Below are 21,588 nucleotides of genomic sequence, written 5' to 3'. Positions count from 1 at the left end.
TTATGAAGTTAGCTTTGTGGTATATAAAACCAGAAAAAGTGTTTTCAGCAGAAGGTTCAAGGCAGGTTTCTGTTAAGAGTCATGCTATCACTTTGTAATGTTAACGTTTAAAGAAGTTCTCTAAAAATTAAGAGCACTTAGAAGTCAGCTTTACCGGAAGACTCCTGTTTATTACAGAACTGTTACTGACACCTTGTTTTAGAATGCATCATCTAGTCAAAAGAGCTTATGTGACCCTGTCTGTCCAGCAGCCTTCTGCAACCACAGTCAATACATCCCGTTTCTCTTAGCTGTGTGTGGGTACAGGTTAAAGTAATAACTCCATGAGAATATCCTAAGGCCTTTAAAAAGGCTGTAATTTTTTTAAAAGCTATTTACACTGGTTTTCACAAGGAATAGAAGAGACAGGAAATGTTTGGGATAGACAATTCCCTCTTTTAACTTAAGCTTTGTTACTCTTTTTAGCCTTGAAGAGTCTAAGCAACACAAGGTGTGTGTACACATTAAAATGTGTAAGCCAGATACAAATCTGAAACTTGCAAGGTAATAGATGATTCGGTGTGAAAAAAATAAACACAATTGTAAGCTATTAGGACAAAAGCTGAAAATGAGGACTTTTACCTTGAGCAAACACAAGAGATGCATTCAAGAGCTGCTTACTGCTTTCGCCCTTAGATGCAGATTCTTTTTGAAAGTAAGTTTGACAGTGGGATCTATTCCAAGATAAGTTTTCTTGCCAGCTTTCTTTTTTTTTTTTAAATCAAAATCTTTTATAACCAGCTACCAGCCACAGCTTTTTGAACAAGTTACATAGTGCTGTCCTCTGTAAGAGGAAGGGGTGAGTGAAGTAAAAACTTTTAGAAAGCTGTGTTTGCAAAAGCAGTAAAGTTATGCAGAGACATCCGGTGAATTAGAAATCAGCATCTCATGCTTAGCCCTGTACTTACCTCACTGGAGTGTAAACATGTCAGATTCCTCCACATGCCAGTTCACTGTGATGAGCTCAGGGTATCCTTACCCTGTGCTATTTCTATTTCTGCCTTTCCTCACCTCATGATATTATACAACCAGAATATGCAAGTTTAGGCTGATAAAAATGTCACTTCTTCAAAACAGATGCCCAAGGGAACAGACTCCACACACTTTTGCAGCTTATAGCTTAAATGGGTGGTATTTATAGGAGAGACATGAGATGAGAATTAAATAATTTATAATTTTGTTTAATTATTGCAGTGCCAAGGCTGTTATGCTAAAGAGCAGTTCCCCTGGATATTAGCATTCCCTGCTTTCACAGGGTTTAGGGAAGAGGTACTAGTCCCAGTGTTGTTTGAGTGTTAGGCAGTTATCTAATTTCTAAAATTAAAGATTTGTTTATGAAATAAACATTTCTCCATAATCATTTATTCCAAACCCAAAACTTCCATGTTGTACTTCTTTAATAGCCATTGCTTTTTAATGTAGGTTATTTCTCATGCTTTTAAATTATTGAAACTTTGGGAGAAACTACTTATTACATAGACGAACTACTGATCAGGACAAAATATTTTAAACACTTTTCCTTAGTTTACTCCTTAGTGTAAGCAGGACATACTAATCATTTCAATAAAGAATTCAGACTTTGCATCTTCAGAGGGTAAATGCACTTTACACATCCCTGTTTCCCTGTCCAAGTTAGCTTTCCATATTGCTTATGCACTTTTTAAATAAAAGATACATGTTCTAGAAATGTAAGAACAGTAAAAGGGAAGTGATGCAGTAGCTAATAAAAGCAGTTAAAACTTGTATGTGTTACATGTAAACACATAGTCATTTCTGTTACAATAGAAAAAAAAACCCAACAGCCCAACTGTTAACTTTGAAGTGTCAAAGTCTGAAGGCAAGTGATCCAAAACAGCTGTAGTTCTTTGATTTTTCACGTTTTGCTGAACTACTGAAGATTTATCCCTATACAAGCCATCCAAAAGGATGTACAATTTAAAAATAACCAGACACGTTATTACAGTGATCGATTGTACAAATAAAAGGAACTGGTTAGAGAGCAGTTTTAAAGATTTAGATATATACACACGAGCTGGCAGTGACATATCACTGTAACAAGGATCAGATAAAAAGATGGCAACGGAAAGCCCGTCTTCACTCCGTGAAGTAGCTTGTTTTGTTCTCAGGTGGAGTTCTGTACCCCATTTTACATAATGTGCTTCCTAAAACATACATATTATTTGGAAAGAGTCCATTGAGCAACACAGAGATTATATAGTTTCTACAATCTGATTAGAACATACTTCTTTCACATAAGGAAAGTTTTAAAAGCTATAAAAGGCTACTGGAAAAGGGAAGAAAAAACCCTCTGAATTTGTCAGTTTTAATCAGTTTCTCTTGTACCATGGCATGGAAAATTTAAATTGAAATGAAATTCCACAACTTTCTGAGGAAAATTAAGTTCTTCCCCCTTAAAAAAAACAAGGTGGGGGAGGGTGTGTGTGTGCACAAAAAACCCAGTTAGTTCTCAGAACTAACACAATTAATTCTGAAGTATTTACATAGATGTAACACTACCTCCTGTTACATTCCTTAAAAACTGATTGTGATTCAGTAATTTATGAAGCTATGGCCATATCTTCATTAATTTCATTTGCCTTGTTACCTATAATACAAGCTCCAAAGATTTGAGGAATTCTGATTCTGCTTTACTTTGCATTTGATAGCTTAGCATATTCTTATTTACTTTTCCCCTTGCTTCATCAAATACTAGTGAGACAAGCAAATGTAAACTGAGTTTCAACAACCTAGGAGATATGGTTTTATTACGCATTTCATAAAGATTGGAGGAAAAAAGTACAGTAGCAACTACAATAAACTGTTAAGACCTGGCCTTAAAACATTTAATTAAGAGAACTGCAGAATCACGTTATTAATTTTGGGGCAGTTTGTCTTTGTTTTTCAAACCTAGGAAGGTCACACATTCACCTCTGGAAACATTTGTAACAAGTGTACAATCCATTGCTGTTTCATTTTAAGCTCTGAGGAAATAAAACATGAAGTGGTATTTAAAAAGTATATTGACTTTTCACTTTTATTAAATACATGTTTACAATTATGAAAAAGACTACCAATTTAAAACACTAATTTAGATTAAGTTATCCATTCTATAAATCACGTGCTTGAAAGTATGCAGTGCTGTCAAACTTCTGTGGCATCTACATAAAAAAACAGTTCCATTTGTTTAATTAGAAATAAAACCGTATGTCACAATATATTGCAAGCTAGATGTTCATTCAAAATACTATACAGCATACAAGCAGTGTTTAATTTTTGCAGGACAATGTAAAATTAAATCTTTCCAAATCTGCCATTTTGTTGTTGGAGCTATTTTACTAATTAACCAGTGAGCAGGGAAAAACACTAAACAAAAAACCCCCCCAGAAATGACTAGGGAAGTTGTATGCACTTAAGACATTCTGAGGAGCAGATAACTAGAACATCAGCATCAAGGATTAGCCTGCATACCTGGCCCATTTTCTGCCCACTGGAAAAAGCCGCACTGTTTTTCCTTCCCAAGAGGACACACAAAAAATCTCTTTCCATTATTGGGACCAATCTTCAACACAGTCTTCATAACACATCTCTTGCCATGGTTACAAAATGGAAAAGTCAAGTCAGCCCACTGCCAAATGAAACAAAGTTTTAGGCAAAGTTTTAGCATGTGATGGTTACATATTCCTTATTTTCAAATTGGCAATGGAAACAGATTTACAGGGGAGCCCCAAGAAGAAACTCTTCCTAATAGTTCAGATAAAATTATCTCTTTTGTGATCAATGATTTAAATTTTTCTTTAATTTTAAGTGCAACTGCAATTAAAGTTACACTTTAAGTGGTGTAACTTTAATTGATGTTAACACATTTTCTTCAATGTAAAAGCATTATAGTCAACACTGTCTTAGGTTCATATATTACCTGGCAGTAGGTGACCAAGTCAAACAATTCTCAGTCACATACATTCATAGCAAGGAGTAATGGCCACCAGTTGCAGCGAGGAAGGTCAGGTTAGGTATTAGTGCAGCAATGGGAATCTGCCCAGGCAGATTACAAAATCTTCGTCTTTGAAGGTTTTTGAGATTTTGGCTAAACAGAAGCATGGCGGATGTCTAGATCTAGAGTTTGCCATAGTCCTTCTTCAAGCAAGAGGCTGATCGAAGCAACTTGTGCAGGTCCCTTCAAACCAACATTTCTCCTATGCATCTGATTTACATCACATGGAAGCAGATTAAGAGCATTTGCATAAGCAGGTGCCTTCTAGCAGTGAGAGGAGTAACTAAAAACCGTAAGTTCATAACTACTATTATACTCTTAGTTTCAATTCAGTGTGTAAAAGTATTTAAGATTACCTCAAGCTTTAAATGTATCTGTTCACAATTACAGATCACTGGGGCAAGGAGGCTGCAGGAACAATAAATTATTAGCAAATAGGCTCTAAAGTCTTATACATACTTGAAAGTAGTCACACCGAGTTTCCCTGGGTAGAGGACAGGTATAAAACTGCCTGCCCTTGTTTTCTCCATCCTTTCTCACAACTCTGATGCTGCAGAGACGGCTGTGTTTACTGCAGCGAGGAAGGCCCGTGCTTAACATATGAATATCATCTGTCCTATTAGCTCGAGGCATGCTGCAATGACAGGTTACAAAATTACTTCTGCATTATGTTGAAGGGATTACCAACACTCAGTGTAATTTTACACAAAATGACAGTCAGAGAACTTAATTCTCTAATGCACCCCAGTACGCCTTTAAAGCTAGTAGCAAACAGACAAGATTGTGTGCTTTTCATTATAACCATATTCCCCAGCATTAGCCCATGTTTTAAATTATTTCAAAGTACACAAATTAATCTACAAAACAAAATAAATATTAGCACTCCTATTATAACTCCCACCCCAAATTTCAACATATTGTTGTGCTTTCAGTGGGGAAAAAGGCCAATACCAAGCAATTACTCTAGGTCGAAGGTATTTGTATGCTTCATAGAAAGGATTCCCACCCTCTTTACTAAAAAGTTACAGTAATGCTCCAAATCATATTCAGGCAAGAAGTAATCCAGCTGAGGGGGTGGAACAAGCGTTATCTGAGTGGGATAAAGTTTGTTTCTTTCTTCCTTATGATTGAGATAGTCAGAAATTATCTGAATGCAATATACAAGGGCTTTATTTAAAAGTGGTATCATGAAAAAGATTAATACTCTGCAATGTATCTTTCCAATGTGTTTATGGAGCAGAAAAGCAGTGATGAATTCTTTAGTAAAAAAGAAAAATATTAATTCATTCATTCTTGTTATCAGCTTAGGAAGTTTATGTTCTCTTATGTCTGGAAGATTGCATCCTGCAGACATCAGCAGTTTTCTTCCAACACCTCATTAAAACAAAAGACAAAAAACCCAACATTTTTTTATTGTTGTTGGTTTTTGTTAAAGTGTTTGGTTCTGGGTTTTGTTGGTTTTGGAGGGTATTTTTTAAAGTTTAAGTTGATGACTTGCTATAACTATATTATCATGATTAATACTGTCTCATTTCTTCTTTGCACTCCTCCGTATTCTCAATTATCCTGCCTACATCCTCAGTTCTCTGTAGTCCTCTACTGAGACAGCAAGGAAAAAGTACATTCATACAGCCTAACCTGGCTAGCCAGTGAGATCCTGTTTCAAAACTGGTGCTTCAACATTGCAAGAAATTATTTCTGTATTTCAGATCAGACACATGACCAAGGATTTTGTAGCATATTATTAATATTTCACATTCACTCTGGTTAATTTACCACTGTGAGATCTACCCTGCATTCCCATTAGAGTGCCTAGATTTTCCTTGAAAACCCTAATAGGTTCTCACATTTTGCTTATCTAGGCGATTGGATGTGCCTGAATAGGGCTACGTAAAATAAAAATTTAGAATACGCAGGGCATTGAAGTAATTACATATAGGAGGGGGACGAAAGTTAAAATTAAAAAAAATAGTAATGGGAGGTTCATCAAGATACCTGCACGAGCTTCACATCATGGAATAATGTTGAAAACTGCTAGTTAACAAATAACTTTAATTCAAATATACTCAATTCAGCCACCTTCCCTTTGTCATCTTTCACAATGATTTGAAGATCTCTCTAAGCTGATTGCAAATACAGTGCTAAGACCAGACAACTCCTCAGGTTGTGTTTGTTGACCTATTTGAGCTATACTGTTGTATTACGTGGGGATAGCTAAACTATGAACAGCTGTTTAGTTAACAGCAGTACTGGCCAGATGCCAAAAATCAAGACTTTTCCAGTGACAGCCCAGGCAATGCAGCGCTTTTGAAATGGGAGCATAATTTTAGTAACCCAGGAATAAGTTACTTCTGGCAGAAACCCAAAGACAGCAGTGTCTGAACCCAACAGCACAACATTCCATTAATCTACAGGGATAGAACTGGTTTATGGAATTATAAAAAGACTTGTTTACATTTCAGAATACATACCTGATTGCCATATTATATTGGTGAACCGAGGGTATATGATCAGTTTTCTGTTTCTTCTGTACATGTTTGAAAGAGAGAGGTTGCTGACAGGATGACAAAGCCATACCAGTTACATGTGTTGAGCAGTCCTTGACTGAGCTTCCTCCTGACTGGCAGACATTGTTTTGGATTTGATTACAATTGCTTTTTGGATCACCACACTGAGAGAGTCCATGGGATATTTGAGTATCATTTCTCAAAGCAGCTTTGTTACCAAGATCTATTAAGGTAAGAGTTGTAGTTCCAAATGCAGCTTTCCTATTGATCTTTATTTCCGTGCTTGGTTTTCTGAAATCATTACAAGGGTACTTCATCAAGTTTATGTTAAAGGCTGCAGAATCTTCAACATTCTCTGTCTTCGGAACTAGGGAAAAATAAGATATGGGTTATAAACCATCTGTGATACTTCTTATTTCTCATTTGTATTCATAAGTCATCATACAGGGAGTGAAGGATCTTGAAAAATCCCCAAACCTGTCACATATTAGATATAGTACTAAATTTCTTACAAAAAAAAAAAGCTCATGCACTTTGAGTCACCTACAACATATGCTTCAAAATAACATTACTATTGCTTGAATAGGACCAGATGTGAATAGTAGTCTGTAAATGAAAGCTATTGGAGAATTAATCATACAAAATTGAATTTGGCCCAAATACAGGGATTAAAATACTTGAATTTTTCAAAATAACCTTTTAACCCCACACTGGGAAATCACAGTGGTGATGGTACCTCCAGCAGCAATATATTGTTCATTTTTTAAGTATTGTTTTACTATTGACAGAAAAAAGGAACATTCATCTGTGGGTTTTCTAGTGCTCTCAGGTTTCCCATCCTTTCCAAATGTTGTGGACATCCAAAATTAGCAATCTCTTACTGTAAAAGGCTTCAGAAGTGAGGAGTTCAGACATTTACGTTGTTCATATCAGGAAATAAATGCAATGTTTCTCCCCCGAATCAGAGGCCCACCAAGTGGGCAACATTTGTTCCAAAAGAGTGGGCATTATTCAATTAACAATAGTTTAATAAAAAAGGTGTCTATAGATAATCCTTCCCGAGAAAAGGGAGAAAAGCAAACCTTTGTGGTCCCTATGTGCAATCTTTGCAAGCAGCTTTGAAGCCGTTAGCATTCAAGAACAGAGTACTTCCTTTTCTACCATCTCCAGTGAGTGGCTCCCTCCTACACCTTCCCTCCATACAAGGAAGAGGGAATAAAGTAGAAGAAAAATGGGTAGATAAGGCATACACAAGGACACACTCTCTCCAAAAGCATTCTCGCTCAGAAACAAAGTAAAGAATCCCTATAGGTTACTCTGAACAATACTTGTTTCCAGGCTCCTTCCATTTTGCCACTGCTGCACGGTGAATCATACTGCTTCACTGCGTTCAGATTTGTTCAAGAAAGAGTAGGAGCTTGACCCTGCACTTAGCAAAGGAGCAAGAAAATTGAGATGTAATGGGAAATAGTTGTTTTACAGACTGAATTATTTTGGCTGTATGGCCAGCAGCTGATTTTACATACTAAGTGTTCTGTCCTCAAAAAAAAATTCTGCTGACAGTTAATTCTAGAAACAACATAAAGACAAAAAGAAGAATGAATTGAGAAGGCAGGGAATCATAAAGTCTGAAAAGAGAGAGGTAAGCAAAACCATGTTTAAAAAAACTCAAATACTGCTATGATACAAAAATAAATCTTACTTAAAGAATTTGTAACAGTATTCCACCAAGTTTAACATCTTCAAATTCCATACCTGTTCTCAGTAATGTCATATAGTTAAGCAGGTGAAACTTGAAGTAGAGGAGAAGGAACAGGATTTTACTACAAAGCTTAAAATAAAGCATTTGTATACATGCTGTCATGTATTTTAAGGTCCAGCTGACAGTATTAATGCCAGGATAAACATTAGTTGGTAACTCTGAGTCTCATACTGATTCTTGGCCTGAAGAAATGGGCTTTAGCTTGTGTAAGAGAAGAGTTTCACACACGTCACTCCATTCATAAAAACTAACTAGAATGAAGCAATGCTTTTAAAAAGACATTGGAACTTGAAAGACCCGAAATCAGCACCATAGAGTCACTTCTTCACAGGCTGGGAATTTGGGGACACTTCGAAAAACACAGCTCAAAGTCCCACCAAAAGCTATGGAAATGTAATCTTTAATTTCAATTCCAGCATATATACCTTGAGTCATATAGTTAAATTCAGTGCACTTTTTAACACCAGGTCTTGGAGCCTACATAAAAACATTAATTCTTCTCAGATAGAAGCAGCCTGTATAATGTTTACAAATATCTTTTCTTTCAGTTTTGCAGCACTGGAGCTAGAAAAAATAATCAGTTTAGTATGCAGGTTTCAGCCACTTCATTGAATAATTCACTACGCAATGTGAAATAAGTGGAGTATTAGTTTTTAAGGTAGAAAAGTTTCAGTACGGAATTGTTACAGAATTAGCTTTATCCCTAAAAAAGCCACACGCATGCACACCTGTAGACTTTGTTTCTTGGAATATATGTAGCAATTCAAAATGTTTTGGAGCAACAGCCTTTATCTGAATAACTTCCTGTAAATCCTTCCACAGAGTAAATGTACTCACTGTTTCTATACAAAGTGAAAAAGAATACAAAACTCCTCCTCACATAGAAAGCAAGTCTCAGTGGAGAGTCTGTCCATTACCTCACTCATGCCTTCTTAATATCTAAATTTCTATACAGAAATCAGGAGAGAAGCTAGCATGTTCTCATTTTATCTTCCTCTCCCTTTCTAGGTCTTATTCACAGCTGCTTCTGCCCACCAGATCTAGGTAGCAGCATTAAAAGCTCCAGCAAGAGACAAAAAAATTTAGGTAAGAAGTCCAGAATCACCCTGGATTGAGGACCACTTGGAAGAAAAAAAAACAAAACAAACAAGCCCATGAGAAACTTGGCATCCTTTTGGAAAGGCTACCAAAATATACTACTTTCGTTCACATGTACGAATAATTACTTTTTTGCCCCCTGGTAATTTTCTTATCAGACATATGCTGCAAACTTCTAATGATTTTAAAGAGAGTTACAAGAATGGCATTTTGTCTCACTCCTTGCCACAACAAGGGTCTCTGCAGAGGCTTGTCTATAGAATCCCACCTACACACAAAGCTGGAAGACAAGACACTTTTAGGGTTTACAACAAGACAGTGTCCATGATTGTCCATGTAAGATTTTTCCCAAATCTAAGTTAGCTAAAGTTATATAAATATAATTCAAAATGAGAAACTTCCACAGTTCTATAGTTCTACAAACTGCCACAAAACTACAATTCTCCCATAGAGGTTTCAGACAACCTTTCAGTACCTTCAGGCCTTGAAGTCAAACAGGCATCACAAATTCCAGCAGAAGGCTTGTTGATTAGGGTACAGCGCATACACGTCCACTCCTCTTCAGATTTCTGAGCTACCTGTTCATTAGAACATGACCCCCTGCCATATGCCCAGCCAATTAGGCTATTTCTAGTTGGCAGTTTGCTGTGAAACAAAAGAACGATGTTAGTCTTTCGTGACGTTTTTTCTATGTGCGAGGAAGCAGAGAGCTAGAGAACAATGAGCAGACAGTGTTATGCCTGCTTATCCTTGCTTGGACAGCATGTCACCATTCAAGTTTGAGTTTTTATTTTTGTATTTACCTCAAGGGCAGATCTTTCCCAATGCTGCAAAAGTAATACAAATAAAAACATTTAAACAAAAATGGTCAGAAAGTTATTAATTAACTGAGGGACTCTCCGGTGCAATTCCTCAGCCTCTCTCAAATTCCCTACCATTTTCAAGTACTGCAGCAAGAAATTTGGTGAGAAAGGGAAACTGTTCCAGTACTTTTCTCCCATCCCCCATACAGAATACTTTTTAATAATTGCATTACTGGATGAAGAATTGTTCAAAGGCCAAAATACAGGAAGTCACACAATCTAGCAAATTTTTTTTTTTTTTACTCTCAATTTCTTTAAATGGCACCCATTATACTGCTTTATTATAATAACAGCCAACCAAACTGAAAAACTTAAAAGTTAGAGAGTCTTTCTTGTGTCACCATTCACTGGAAAACCTTTCAACATTTAGGATCCTGTTCAGAATTTTTTTTTCCTGGATGTTTGTCTTCTCATCAGAAGGAACTCAGGAATGTCCTGGCTGTGACTGGTGAGCCAAAGCTGTATTCCAGACACCTCTATAGATTTAATTTTATTTATTTTCCTGTAAATTATAATACCTCCTCCATTGAAACACTGATCTAGAATTGTAGTTACTATTTTACAACCACTACATTACCAAAGACTAATTTTCTCTTAGTATTTTTACATTGTTAGCATGTTAAATGTAACTTGAACTTACCTATTCAGTAAGATATGTATGTTAAGTACTATAGATAAGTTGTCAAGCATTTTTCTTCATAGTTTTTGTGGATTTATGCATTTTTTGGATACTTTTTTTTTTTCAATCCTAAGAATTCAAGTACTTCAAATAATAATGCAAATGCTCTACTTGGGAACTGTTGTGACACTCCTTTGACCTAATTACCACTCTCCTTAACAGGCTAGATTTTTCAGATAACAGTAGGGATATCCACTACCTGCCTCACCTCTTCCACAACAGGAAAACTAAAAAGGATAATGAGAATTGCTGACATACCAGAGATTCTGTGCTGTCAGGAGGCAGAACAGACATTACAGTAGCATTCACCAAAATGCTGTGGCTAGAAATGTTAAACTAGAAGTGTTAAAAATTGGTATTTTCACACTGAGATCAGTTGTTCTATTCCTGTATCAAAGGTATATTCAGCATATCATATCTTTGAGTTTAATTCCATGTCATCTCCCCAGTCCATCTGCCATGTCATTCTATCACGTCCCCATTTTGGAGCATGAAATATGGGGGGAAATGTGTATTTTTAAGATTCAACAAGGTACATTTGAACTTGACGAGGTAAGCTTATAATGGTATTTTCTCTACTTTTTCAGTTCAGCAAAATCATAAGCTACTTGACTTGACCCAAGAACCATTGGCTTCATTTATACAGTTTGATCTGTAGCAAGTCTGTCCAATCACACATGTTCCTTTCAGTCCTCAAACATGAAAGGCTTGGAATGGCAGATAAACCACTTGAGCTACATGTACTTTTATTTGGTAACAGTTACTGCATAATAGAAAACATAGCAGTAGAACACAAAGATCTGACTATTAGGATCAGGATAGCTAAACCACCTTTTCATTTTACAGCTACCATTACCATGTTTTTTCACTGAAATACACTGTTTAATTATTTCCTTAAAAAAGTCAACAAAAACAAGAACCCCACAAATCACTACTTTTCTAGAACAGAGACATAAATAAATTTTTTTCCCTTGCATCATCTTCTAGTTAACTGACTATTCTAGTTATCTGACTCTGACTGCTGTCTTTCTACATGACTGCAAAAGATTCCGCATTAAAATAAAGATTGGGGTTATCAGCATGTGAAATATTTATCTTCCCTGATGGAATTTTCTGTGTATGATCTATACTCAAAGACAATTTTTAGGCTTTAACCAAAATCCCTTCAGCCATCTGAATCTTGAAAGAACGTGGGAAGTGGGAGAGGGATTTGTGTATTCTGTAAATCTTATCTAAAAATATATCCACATGCTAATGAAGGCAAAGTTTGCAACGCAAAGCAGTATCTTCTATTAGATTGACAGAGCTCAGTATTAAAAGGCAAGATTCTGAAACTTCAGAATAACTTTCAAGAATAACTTAGGTACGCAAGAGTCTAAGGTGCTTTTGGAACTATTACCTTTTGACCCTTTGCAATATCAAATGCATTTTGTGCTTTTCTAAAATAAAAAGAGGAAAGCTGCTGCTACCACAACATATGTGGAACTGAAAGTGTTTCTGTGGCACACATCTAGTAAAAGCTTTCCAAATCTGATAAGGAGGAAGGGGAGAAAAAAAGAGTCCTAAAATATTTGCTGCACTCAATTTACTGTAGTTCTAGTTTTCCTCAGTGGAAATCTATAGCCAGAATAAAATTGCATCAATGCGCAGCTATCTAAATATTCCAGGACTAAAGGGGATACCCTGTGAAAAGAAACAGCCAAAAATTCCTTCCTACCTTATGCCATTCAACTCCATGGTGTGTAAACATCCAAGCCTATTATATTGACAACATCGAGAACAAGGGACAATTTTCTCAGAAGCAGTGAATAATGCTGATACTCTGAATTGCTTTATAATTCCTACATTTGATTAGAGCGATAGCTATTTTGTAGCAGACAGGGCCCTTTGAAAGAAATAGTTATCCAAGTATCAAAGCTTTTAACCATTTATAAATACGAATGGCCCAAACGTTTTTCTTTCGCAAAGTCAAGTGAATTTACATAGAAAATGCTCAAGGATGTATTCGATTTGAGAAGTGATGTCCTCTAACAGTACTTTGAGGTTTAAAAGTTTAACAAAGTCACCATCATACCTCACATTGACAAGCCGGGGATCTGCCTTTTGACACTGAGAGCAGAAGTAAGTTATCCTGTTACTCTCTCCTAAACGACAGACAGTGATCTTCCCATTGCACTGACCACAGGCTGGGCATTTGTATACTTTGTAGTGTTTGTAGAGTGGAGAACCAGCTTTGCGGCACTAAAACAGAACACATTTAAAAAAGTTAGAAACCCAGTATAAATTTTAACTCAGTCCTGCAGTTCAGCTGAAGCTAAAATAAAAAACCCTACGTAAACTGACAGCTCAATGACTATGTAAATATATAAGGCACACCCATAAGGGCTATCACATGTGTTTCATATTCTTTTATGAAAAGATTTGACTTTAAATCAGGTACAACAGTGTCTGGAATTCTCCACATAATGGAATAAAAGACAGAAGACGAGAAACACCTATTAGTATGGTGCAAGCAAAACACACTAGGGACTCCCTGAGTTCAACTGAACTAGTCATCTTTGACCTGGCACCTGCAGAAGTGTTCTTAAAGAGCTAATGAGCTCCAATCAATGCAGCATAGGGAAAAAGCAAACAACCCAGTTTGTACTGTCAGGTCTGAGCTGGCTCTGCAGTCTGGTTCTTTTGGGGGTGAGGGAAGGTGTTGTTGGTTTTGTGTTTTATGGGGGATTTTTTTTGTTGTTTTTTTTTTTTTGTATTAGGAAAGTTAGGTGTCCTCCTCCTGGCCTAACAAAAAAAAAATCATTTTTAGCAGCAATAGCTCCTTGCCTTTTATGAATTCCAAGAGAAGCAGATGAGAATTCCACTGCTGCTGTTTGTTTCTCTGCATGCAGTGTAAAGAAGAAAAACATACAAGAAATAGATCAAATTTTCTCTTTTTCTATTTTGGAAAGTTAAAGAGCAACCAGGAATTACAGAGTTTATAGGGGAAGAAGAGAAATCCTACTGAAGTTGTGGCAGTAGGGAGAAGCTGGGATTTATTTCACTTTAGCCACCAACAAAGATGTTTCGGTTACAAAAAAAAAGGTGCAACAAGTTAGAATGTATTTAGTCAAATACTTATACTTGCTATTTCAAGTTTCATAAAGGAAGCCACAGGAATTACCTTCATACTTCTTTGGGGCAATCTCTACTTCTCAGTTTGAAGCGTGACCTTTATGTTATCTTACATATAAGTGTCTGCTTAACTTACATCAATTCTGATATGTTCAGTGTGACATCACAGCCAGCATCCATCAAACTTCTCTGCAGCAACTGTGCACATTCCTACGGTTTGGACATCCCCAACCTTTCCATCATTTGACAATTCACAATAAATAAAAAGCACACAAACATTCCTGTTCATGGAAATGCTTGTCCTGTTGCCTCTTTTTACTGTTTTCACTGGATTATCACATACAGCTAACATGCTGAAGTCAAGTTTTGAAGGTTTCTCAGAAACATGTACCAATACCTTATAAAAAAGCAGGGTAAAATCACGTGTCATTTTTACCAAGTGACGTATATGGTCATCTGTCAGTTGGCAAATCTGTAAGAAAGAAAAGAATGACTTTTAGTATGTTATGGTGCTAATAGACAACAGCAGAAAGACCTACAATGCAGGGGCACTTTGAACGCCTTCAGCTGATACTGAATCGCGTTGCTTCCTGTTACGATAATTCTGACTTCACATTATGTATATTGCCAAAGACATCACATTTAGAGAGATGTATCAACCAAATATATTTGTGTTAAGAACTCAAAATTTTAAGTCACATTTTTCTTTCCTCTCACATTTCCAGCTCGCATTGCGGACACAATTAAAATCCAGATTGATCCTATGAAGAACTTTCAGAAATACTGTTAAAAAAACCCCTTTCAGTTACTATCTTCACCAGCTTTTCTTTACATTCTGTTTAAATCTGTTTTGCAAACATCAGACCACTTTTCAACCAGAGCTTGAAAACACATGCATGAGGACCTTAAAAAAATAAGAAATATGGTAAACAATGGTAGAAAAGCAAACGATGCCAGCTAGCAGGACAGGAAGTGGAAGAAGCAGCTGCAAAACCAATCAACTACCACATCAGCTCTTCTGGGTAGTAACTGAACAAAGAAAATCTGAGTACTGTTCACTTTCCTTTATAGACTGACAATTTAATGGTAGCACAATGGGATCCAAAGTCAGTATTTGAAAACTAAATGAATTCCCTATTAAGGAAAGGTGTCCAGTTGTAAGAGAAGGGTTAGCACCACAAAATATGTCCACTCTGTGAGACAGGAGTAGGAGCAAGAAATTCCAAGGAATGCCATGATAAATATCTCCAGTTATGATGATAAAGCATTAATTTAGTGTCTTAGAATAACTGAAGAAATGACAGACGATAAAACAGAGGTAAGAGGTGTTGTATAAATGTGTATTTACATTCTTAAAACTTTGGTGTCATTAAAATCCATCTTGAGACATTTCACCCACCTTAAGACCCGGATGAAGACCACTGTCAAACAGTGCTTCATTTTTTATGATATTTCCCACTCCAGGTAATACTGCTTGATCCAGTAACACATCACACAACATGCGGGTTTTCTGCTGCTTAATCTCACTTTCTGCTCTTAAGAAGCTAAACTTTGGAGAACAGACATCCAAGCTTTCCATCATTCTCACTTTCCGCTCGCTCTCAGCTGCATTTCTGGAAGAGAAAAATACATTAAGATTTATTTATATTGTAATTATATGCTAATATAGCAATATGATTTAAAAACTACACATGAAAATATAACAGAACGATATATGCCGATTACAGAAACCATGAAAGTACCAGTGACAGAAAAAGGCACAGAAATTACATTGCCTAACCTTCCCAAAACCAGGTCAATGATACATGCATGCAATGTGCATCTGGCCCAACATACAAGAAATCGTCCTCATTTTGTTCATATTGGTTTGAAAAATAACTGCCAGGTCCTTGCTTTAAAACTACTTCTAACAGGCAAATCCCATGTGTTTAGACCATCAGACATAGCTAAGTATATTGTTACATGGTCCAGTAGTTACAACATGGCAATCAAAAGTATATTTTCTTAAAACTTGATTTTATTAGGTTAGGCATAATCATTTGAAAATAATACAGTACAAGAAGTCTCAAGCTTACCTGTTTTTAATGTTTGGTAATATTAAATATGCATATAGGTTACTTGAACTTACATGCTCCTTTACACCCAAGAGCTTCAAATGCTTTTAAATTAAGCTTGCTATGTTATTTTTATTAGCAGTGAGAACTGCAATGCTGATGGACAAAAACAACCACTTAATATAAATTAGAACAATTATACCAGTTTGCTTCCAAAAAGAAAACAAAACTAAAACCAGAACTTTGGAAGCATAAAAATTTGAAACCACTAATCATCACAGGTCCTTGTTAAGGAAGTGAGGTTTGCATGGAAATTAAAGAGATCTGCACGCTTAACCGCATTGTCCAAGGACAGAATGAAATCCAGCTTTCGTTCCGTCTTGACTATCTGATGAGACTATGGCTCAGAACTACTTTAACTGTATATAAACTGATACAAAATTAAATTACCATACCAATACACGATATTTAGAAAGTTGCGTTTCTTTGTGTCTATGATGGCTTTCGTTCAAGCACTTAACAATTGGTGTGTGATTTTTCACTATATGCTTAAACAAATGTTACAAAAGAAATAAATCAGGCTGTGTTTAATTTGGTTAGTTTCTGCTTTACCTATAATCTACTGTCACCTCAAAAAAACAAACAGTATCCTCTGTAAGCTGTATTTCCAAAACTGGTAGTGCACCATTTTTATCTTTGCTTCCATCAGGATTAATGCGCATGGAGCCATTCATACCAAAGTGAATCCTTGAAGAGAAAGAGAATCATTATTAAAATTTAAAAATTTATTGAAAAATTCAAATTTTTAAAGTTTAATTTTTTTAATTTTCTTTCACTTGTCACATAGATCTTCCATAGAACATAGGTTCTTAAGTCTTCAGGGAGGCTGAAAAAATGAGGCTACATTACTAGACAATGTTCTGTTAAATCAGGCAGAATTCACCTGCTATGAAAGCAAAGATTTCAGTCCCCATATTGCCAACACTGTTATCATATCGAAGCTTCTTCCAATCACACTATAAACGAAGTAATTAACATCTGCCATATGTTGTTTTGTGCTTTTCTTTGCCTATAACCAAGGCAAAAGCTGCGCAGATTGAAAAATGCACAGATGGCAAAGGAGTGGAGCAGTCTCTTTCAAACGTTCCTTTTACAGATCACTAATGCTTTAAGAGGTCTTACATTGTATAATATAGTCTACTGGGAGCTACTATACTTGAGCAAAGAAGTTTGACTATGGTATTGATTACAAATTCACGTGGTACATTCAAGTCCTAAAAAACCATAAGATAGAAGGAATGTCCTACTTCTATACATTGTATATCAGAAAAGGTGGATTATTTTGTAGCTACGAAAAGATTTGACAGATTAAACTACACAAGTTGCCAAAGAAACACAGTATCAGACACATATTTCCTTTTAACCCATCTTTGTTACATTTCAAGAAGGACAGGCATTTTAAATGTTCACTGACCAGTTCAGACAACATTTCGTTATGCATGTCTTAAAGTCAGCTCTTTATGAACTTCCTCATAGAATTTATTCATTCATTTTTTTTTTTAAATAATGTAAAATCTGTCTTTCCAAAACTCTCCTCTTACAAGTCAGTTCAGGTGATATAGTTATTTCACCCACTTACTTTCAATAGCCATTTCCAGTTCTCAGGTGCCATAAATAGTACCACACAGGCTTAACTAGTCAAATCTCCTTTTAAACCTAGTTTCTTTTTAAACCAAATGCTTGCATCTGGCTACTAAATGGTAATGCATTAAATGCTTCCAGAAAGTTAAAGAAATAGCATTTTCATTAATAGCTGATGGTTTTATTTACCAAGCTCCAGTACACTGTTTAAAAGGAGTACTAAGAATCACAACTTTTAGCTACTTTAGTGACTTGTCGGTTCATGACTAGAAAAAAATAATGACCGCTACCCGTTTACATTCAAGAGCCTTAAGAAATTTATGAAATTTCACTGCAACGTATTTTATTACCTTTGATGCCCTCAAAATCTCATTTTAATGACAAACAGAATATCCACGCTAATTAAACCTAGGATCTATTATTCTATGACAGCTAGTAGTAAGGAGTTGATGATTTTTTGTTTTAAAGTAAAAAGGCGAGGCTTCAGAATTTTTTAGTGCTACATAATATTGTAAGGATCTACTTAGTTAAAACATTTTTACCTATAAGTTTTATATATTTTATAAAAATAAAAGATTAGTAGCAGCACAGTCAAACTATTATAGAGAGATGTAAAAAGCAGTGACAATTAACATTATCAAGTTCTAAGGGCCGAGATGCAATTTCTAGTCAAGACAGTGGACATCTTTCCCTTGAGGGATTTGGAGTCAAATCTTTTTCCTAAGAATATTTTTGTCTGGCTTCAGTTGTGCAAAAACATATGTGCGTTACCAGTGTTCAGAAACTTTTCTAAACCATTTATCATTCCAAATTAACATTAACATCACACTACAGAAACTAAACCTAGGACCTCTCTCACATACCTGTATCACCTCCATAGCAAAACATGCAGTCCACACATCTCCCCTGCACAACTCACAAGTATCAGAATTTTTTTTCAGCTCCCATTATCTGAGTGACTTTCAAGGCAAAATTTAAAAAAATTAATTCCTCAGACTTTAAAAAACCCTTGGCTTTCTTCACTGACTTTAATGTCCTTGTTTAAATGGACAAAGTAAAAGTACTAATTACTTCAGAATGTGTCATTGTTCATTTGCATTCCTAGAAAGTACCCCTACTGCTCACCACAGACTGGAAATATACAGGACTGAACTTCATTTGCTAATTGCTATCCACAATGTGGCAAGACTTCAGAGGTATCCTCCTCATGTGCAATACAGACAAGCAATAGCCAAATTGTATAAAACAATTTCACAGGGAAGGTTATCTTCTCTCACCAGGCAGTCATTCCCCTCTTGAGAAACTCCAGGAGCATAAAATCAGTTAATTATCCTTCATGTCCCAGTCTTTCACAAGACAAGCCTGACTAACATTATTCCAGCATAACTACCTTTTTTTTTTTACAGGTAATCTTAGCAGATGAGAAAAGCTGGTTTTATTACATTGAGAAACTACGTACAAATACAGCATCTGTGTATCAGTAACCCTCCTCATGACAAGAAAGTCCTGTATTTGAGAGTTAACTTTAATAAAGAAATAATACATCCTCTGAAGGCACATTCCATTATTTCCTCACCCAATAACAATCCTGGCAGCCAATCTTAGACTGCCGTAAGATGCATTTTCTGGAGCCTACCTCCACCTCCCCTCAACATCTTTAAGATGTTCAATAAACATTTTTAGAAGGAGAGAATGAAGATCTTCGTTATCACTAAATTCTGCCTCTTGACCTTTCCTGTACACAACTACTACAATGTTTCAAATCTGTGAATGAAGGGACTTCTCAAATACAGTTTCTAGAGTTACAATAACCGATAAAGTGATGAAATACTTAAGCTTATTATCAAACAATAACTGAAGGTTGTTTTCATTAAGTACAATAAGTTACTGCATTGGCTAGAAAGCTTTAGAATTATTTAAGATCTTTCAGGGCCAAAGGACTGTACTTACCATAATAGAACCTGGCCACATTTTCTTTCTCTTTGAAAAGAAACCTTGATGGCTAGTACAAGATGTCAAAGGGGTTAAAGTGTATGACAAAATCCTAAACATGCCCCCTAACAAGTTGTGTAAAGCATGAACAAACAATGATCTGGCAGTTTTAACATTTGTCTGGGAGACACGGTTTCACAAGAAAGTTAAGGGTCACATTTGTAAGAGTTACAACCCATTCACCTGCCAAATTTCAAACCGTACTTCCAAGGAGTTATTAATATGGTTTAAAGAAAGCAAAGAAGGCAGCATAAGTGTACACACATAGAATATTTTAAGTTTGGCAATTTTTTCTAACAAGTTTATTATCAGAGCAATTGAAACAAAATTCAGTACAGAATTTCAGTATAAATTTCTTAAGGAAAGCTAGAAAAAAATTGCAAGTACAGTTTGTAGTGGAAGACATTAAGTAACTGTAATTGTAACTGCATTCACTCCTCTGAGGTTTATCCCTAGAAAATGCAACTTCCTGTTTGAAACAAAGTGCTTCAGGAATAACTGTCCTTTTCAGATACTTTTACAAGGAATCTTAGACTAAGAATAAAGCAATAAATTAGCTGTCAATGTAAGAGAACTATATCCAATGTTTCCAGCGCTGCAGAAAATCTACTGGGAAGTGTCTTGGTAACACAACTTTCAAAGCTCTAAAACTACATTAGCAAGAACAAGACCACCCCCCTGAATATGTACAGTCTGAATACATAGGAATCCTTTTTCTTGTCTCTTACCTCAAAGCTTTCTCATCAAAATACATAAAAAGCTCCTTTCCCAATGTTTCCACACCTCTGTAAATATGTCCAACAATGAAATCATGGCCAGAGGTTCTCTCCACACTTGCAGCAGTCTGAAAATGCATACACGTACAAACATTAAAACAGAAATTATACTACTTTGATTCAAGCATTAGTCTGTATTTAGCAAGTAGCTGTATGAATTTAATTTTCCAACTTGGACAACATTAAACCTTTTCTCCTTAGGCAGCTCTATCAAAACCAATGATACTATTAACCCAGGAAGCAGACAGTCACTATTGCTAATGCCATCGTAACATAGCTCATTCTCTTCTGAATTGAAACAATACATCATTTTTATCAGGGTATTTTATGCTTTTTCCTTCAAGTCATGAATTTGCAATAAGAGTTTCAGGCTGATGTAAACTAAACAGGTACAGTTTGAACATTAAATAACTGTCAGAGTGTCAATTCCACTATTTGCAGACCTATACCCTTCTCCAAGTGCCTCTTGCTGGAGCTTCCATCCAAGCTAATAACATATTTTCAGTTTCTCATAGGGCATTCTGTGTTACAGAAAAGCCTCCACAGAGATATTTCTCTCTCTTCCTACTAGTTGAAACTATAATCTTAGATTAGCTTGAACAGCAGGTGGAACACTACTAGATAACAGAAAAACATAATTGTGAGATGGAAGCAATAATCTTTTCTTGCTTAGCATATAAAACTCCACTGAAGTTGTAAGAAGAGACCTCTACAGGTTTACTGATCCAAACACATCAGAGCAGGACTGATTTAGATTCAGCAGCCTAGGGCCTTGTCCAATCAACTTCAAGAGTAACTCCAAGGATGAAGACTCTCATCTCTCTGGGCCCTTTTTACAGAGCTTCACTATTGTCTTGATGGAAGATTTTTCCTAACACCTAATCAGAATTTCTCCTATTGCCATCTGCATCTGCTGCCTCTCACCCTACTGTGCACCTCTGACAAGAGTCTAGCTGTCTCCTCCATATCTTCCTTTCAGGTAATTGAAGTGAATAAAAATCTATCAGCTTCCCCTTGTGCTTCAGCCTGCTTACTATACCAGGGGACTTGCTCTAGTACTTGCTCTTTTTCC

At 36.0% G+C, this 21,588-nt stretch overlaps 1 protein-coding gene across 1 annotated transcript; it reads right to left on the bottom strand.

The window, feature by feature from the left end:
- Positions 1-3,487: 3,487 nt before the first annotated feature.
- NEIL3 (nei endonuclease VIII-like 3 (E. coli)) lies at positions 3,488-20,584 on the bottom strand (the record flags this gene model as incomplete). Its single annotated transcript, XM_010139597.1, has 9 exons — positions 3,488-3,664; positions 4,490-4,664; positions 6,502-6,904; positions 9,873-10,042; positions 13,014-13,180; positions 14,451-14,525; positions 15,453-15,666; positions 16,720-16,854; positions 20,469-20,584. Coding segments are annotated over 9 exons (1,632 nt in total), but the record flags the coding sequence as incomplete, so codon positions are not given.
- Between the last annotated feature and the right edge of the window lie 1,004 nt (positions 20,585-21,588).

This window comes from Buceros rhinoceros, unplaced genomic scaffold, assembly GCF_000710305.1.
Source record: "Buceros rhinoceros silvestris isolate BGI_N320 unplaced genomic scaffold, ASM71030v1 scaffold1187, whole genome shotgun sequence".
Lineage (NCBI taxonomy): Eukaryota > Metazoa > Chordata > Aves > Bucerotiformes > Bucerotidae > Buceros > Buceros rhinoceros.
Note: the sequence above shows the minus strand (reverse complement) of the source record. Positions and strands in the feature narration are given on the sequence as shown.